We start from the raw sequence: 4,359 nt of genomic DNA on the forward strand, positions 1-4,359 counted from the left end.
CGTTAACACAGGTGTGAGTGTTTGACGAGGACAAGGCTGGAGATTCATCTCTGTGCATGCTGATTGAGTTCAAATTAGCGACTAGAAGCTTCAAAAGGAATTGGAATCATTGTTGGAATCATTGTTCTTCCTCTGTCAACAATGGTTACCTGCAAGGAAACACGTGCTGTCCATCAATTGCTTTGGCACAAAAAGGGTTCACAGGTCATGGTTATACTTGCTGCAGTAAGATTGCACCTAACATCAACGCATTTAGTCGGATCGTCAAGAAACTTCAAGAGAGCTGTTAAATTTGTTTTGAAAGGCTTCAGGGCGCCAAGAAAGTCCACCAAGCACTCAGGACACGTCTCCTTTAAAGTTTGATTCAGCTGCGGTATCGGGGACCACCAGTAAGAGCTGCTCAGGATTTGGCAGCCAGCAGGTGTGAAGTTGCATCTGCACGCACAGGAGGCGAATAATTTTGGAGGAATGGCCTGGTGTCAAGAAGGCAGCAAAGAAGCCACCCTTCTCTCCAGGAAAGATCATCAGGGACAGACTGAATGTTCTCCAAATCAAATCAAAGTTTATTTTGTCACGTGCCGCTGAAAACACAACAGGTATAGATAGACCTAGCATGAGTGAAATGCTTTGACTTACAGGCTCTAACCCAATAGTGCAAAAGAGGTATTACGTGAACACAGGTAGGTAAGAGTAAAACAACAGTAAAAGACAGGAATATTATACAGAAGCGAGGCTATGAAAAAGTAGCGAGGCTACATCACAGACACCGGTTAGATCAGGCTGAATTGAGGTAGTATGTACATGTAGATATGGTTAAAGTGACTATGCATATATGATGAACAGAGAGTAGCGTAGCGTAAAAGAGGGGTTGCGGGTGGGTGGTGTGGACACAATGCAGATAGCCCGGTTAGACAATGTGGGGGAGCACTAAGTTGGTCGGCCAATTGAGGTAGTATGGTACCATGAAATGTATACGTTAAAGTGACTATGCAATATATGATAAACAGAGAGAGCAGCAGCGGTAAAAAGCGGCGTTCTGGGGGGAGGCACCAACTGCAAGTCCGTCTGGGTAAGCCATTTGATTACCTGTTCAAGGAGTCTTATGGCTTGGGGGTAAAACTGTTGAGAAGTCCTTTGTTGTCCTAGACCTTGGCAGTCAAGAAACACCTTTCCCATGCGGTAGTTGGAGAGAACAGTCTATGACTGGGTTTGGCTGGGGCTTTTGACAATTGGTGATGTAATACTGGCCGTACGCACTAAAACCCTCTGTAGTGCCTTGGCGGTCCGAGGCGAGCAATTGCTTTAACAGGCAGTGATGCAACCAGTCAGGATGCTCTCGATGTTGCAAGCTGTAGAACTTTTGTCGGATCTCAGGACCATTGCCCAAATATTTTAGTTTTCCTGAGGGGTATAAGGCTTGGTCGTGCCCTCTTCACAACTGTCTTGGTGTGTTTGACCAATTCTAGTTGTTTGTTTGATGTGGACACCAAGGAACTTGAAGCCTCTCAACCTGCTCCACTACAGCCCCATCGTGAACGAAATTGGGGGAGTGCTGGTCCTCCTTTTCCTGTAGTCCAACAATAATCTCACTTTGTCTTGCTTCATTGGGGATAGTTGTTGTTCTTTGGCACCAACCTGGCCAGATCTCTGCCTTCCTCCCTATAGGCTGTCTCGCATTGTCGTGGATCAGGCCTTACCACTGTTGTGTCGTCTGCAAACTTAATGAATGGTGTTGTAACGAGAGAATCACTGACATGATGAAAGCTGGTCCTTTTGTGGCAGGGCTGAAATGCAGTGGAAATGTTTTTGGGGGATTCAGTTCATTTGCATGGCAAAGAAGACTTTGCAATTAATTGCAATTCATCTGATCACTCTTCATAACATTCTGGAGTATATGCAAATTGCCATCATACAAACTGAGGCAGCAGACTTTGTGAAAATTAATATTTGTGTCATTCTCAAAACTTTGGCCATGACTGTACAACCCTCAAAATACTTTCAGAATATCCACTGACTAGCCTTATATATTGCACACCGTTTTGTTTGTCCATTTTCATCTCACACAATTTTACATGAATTTAATGTTTTTCAAACTTTTGAATTTCAATAACTCCTTGGTCATGTGACCTACTGGACTCAACCAAGGTTCAGAATGTCCACTGACTATCCTTCTATATTGCACACCCTTTAGTTTGTCCATTTTCATCTCACGCGGTTTTACATTCATTTTTTTCTGTTTTTAATTATCAGCGCTCCTTGGTCATGTGCCCTACTGGACTCAACCAAGGTTCAGAATGTCCACGGACTGGCCGAGATGGGCGCCGCGAGGCGTCCGGTGCGGTAACGTGACCGATCCAGGAGAAACTGGCGGGAGCCCCGGGGAGAGTTCTCTTTTCTTTGTGAAGGGCAGGGAGCCCTGGAATGGGTTCGTCCTGAGAAAGGGGCCCAAGCCTTGGAAAGCGTTGCGGTTTCGTCAGCGTCCGGTGAGCTCTCGCTGGCCCTTGACAATCCGGGGGAGAGTATGTAAATCTCGTGCCGGGCCGTACCCATATCCACAGCAGGTCTCCAAGGTGAACAGCCTCTGGCATGTTAGAACAATGTAGTTAAGGGAAGACGGCAAAGTCAGATCCATAACCTCCGGATAAATAGTACCATAGCCCATGGAGGGCTCTTCCATTCCCTACTCTGTGTGTCACCTGTTTTAAGGGAGTCTCGCCAATGGCTAGGAGACAAACTGTCTCTAGCATGTTAGTACAGGTGGGGTAAGGGAGATAACGAGGTAACCTTCTAGCAGGGCTCTTCCAATCCCTCCCTGTATGTCATCTGTTTTCAGGTGTCACTAACGATGTAAACCAAACGGGAGTTACCTCGGTACTAGTCCGTACGCAAAGAGAGTCCTGCAGATGGTGACGGCTGTTGATCGTTAACGGAAGGCGGCAGTCGGTCCTGGAATATGGGGATTGCGGTCAAGCATGAAAATGTGAGGGCGGTTCCACCAGACTCAATGATTTGTTGTGGTGCTCTTGTAAGTGAATCCTGACCTTGACAGGAAGCCAATCAGAGAATGATGGCTTGAACACATCCCTGGCTTTAGCTAGGAGGGGGGAGTTAAGACCTGGGAGACGCTGATGAAAGTGTACTACTGGCATCAGTCTGATCACAGAGTGGATGTGGTGAAACGTTTAAACACGTTTAAACACCCCCATATAGTTAGCTAACTCTAAACTTCGAAAGTTTGAATCGAACGCTGGCTTCGGCAGGACCCGCAAACAGTGGAGCACTTAATGGAGATGGAATGTGCTTAGYGGTTATGGACACTGCCAGGTTTCAGGTCCGCCTGGGTGCGGGACTCTATACATTCTATGTGGGAGCTCTCCCCTACGCTCCTTGGAGCATGTAGTGGAGATGGCATGTGCCTTACTATTTGCTGACACTACCAGGCCTTAGGCTTACCTGAGTGTGGGACACCACACATTGTAGGTGGCGAGGTCTCCTCTACGCTCACTAGACTCGAGGCGGAGACTAAACCCATTGGCCCCGCAGTGATAGGGCATTGCATGGATCTGGCTCATGCCCTATGAAGTGGGGAGAGGCATCTCCAGCTTGTCTGGGGAGGGAGGCCTACATTTGCTGTGGGTAGTACCATTCTTGCCAATTGATTTGCTGTGGACCCATAAAACGGACGGAAGAAGCCTTGGTTCCCACCGGGCACAGATCACTGAATGTCAACTTTGATGAAATTCAAACGAGCGTATCCACCTGTCGCGTTCACACTCAAATCACCCAAGTACATATGTGCTTGGCTGAGGATCCAATAGTGCGAAGCTACCATCTGTGGAACTATGACTGAACGCCTCTAAGTCAGAATCCCCCCTAAACTGTAACAATATCGTAGCGCCATGGATCTTTGGTTGGCCCGGGATAGCCTGCCTCTTTTGGCAGTGAGTAGAGCCATTCGTGAAGTGTGGGTGCGGCGATGAGTTGCCGCCCCTCTCCTGATGCGCACAGCATGTTTGTGAGGATTCTGGTGCTAAACCACTCGTAGACGACCTGATTCTGGGTCAGGGTTTCGTATGTAGAAAGAGCAGCTCACTCCGCTGCATATATTGAAAGTCAGCCCTCGATCCAAGCTTTGTCGGGGATGGAAGGCTTCTTCATCCACCATCCTCATTCTTTACTTAGGGGTTACCAGGTGCACGCAGAATGGCCAGACACAGAGTGTCAGAGAGCCCAGGAGGCGGGTAAGAAGCATAAATATTGACATGGGGCTATGGATAGGTAGGGGCTAGTGATGGTCGCCCATCCAACCAGCCCATCCTCTGGTGTGACTGTGAGTCAGGTTGGGACTCGCTGTGGAAG

General features: G+C 47.9%; 1 protein-coding gene across 1 annotated transcript in view; it reads right to left on the reverse strand.

The window, feature by feature from the left end:
- Positions 1 to 3,572, reverse strand: part of LOC139025053 (hepatic and glial cell adhesion molecule-like) — an 8,409-nt gene extending 4,837 nt beyond the window's left edge. Inside the window, exon 1 of the mRNA XM_070440072.1 lies at positions 3,454 to 3,572. Within this exon, the coding sequence (XP_070296173.1) occupies positions 3,454 to 3,572 (119 nt within the window). The remainder of the gene's footprint in view (positions 1 to 3,453) is intronic.
- Positions 3,573 to 4,359: the final 787 nt, after the last annotated feature.

This window comes from Salvelinus sp. IW2-2015, unplaced genomic scaffold (assembly GCF_002910315.2).
Source record: "Salvelinus sp. IW2-2015 unplaced genomic scaffold, ASM291031v2 Un_scaffold2189, whole genome shotgun sequence".
Lineage (NCBI taxonomy): Eukaryota > Metazoa > Chordata > Actinopteri > Salmoniformes > Salmonidae > Salvelinus > Salvelinus sp. IW2-2015.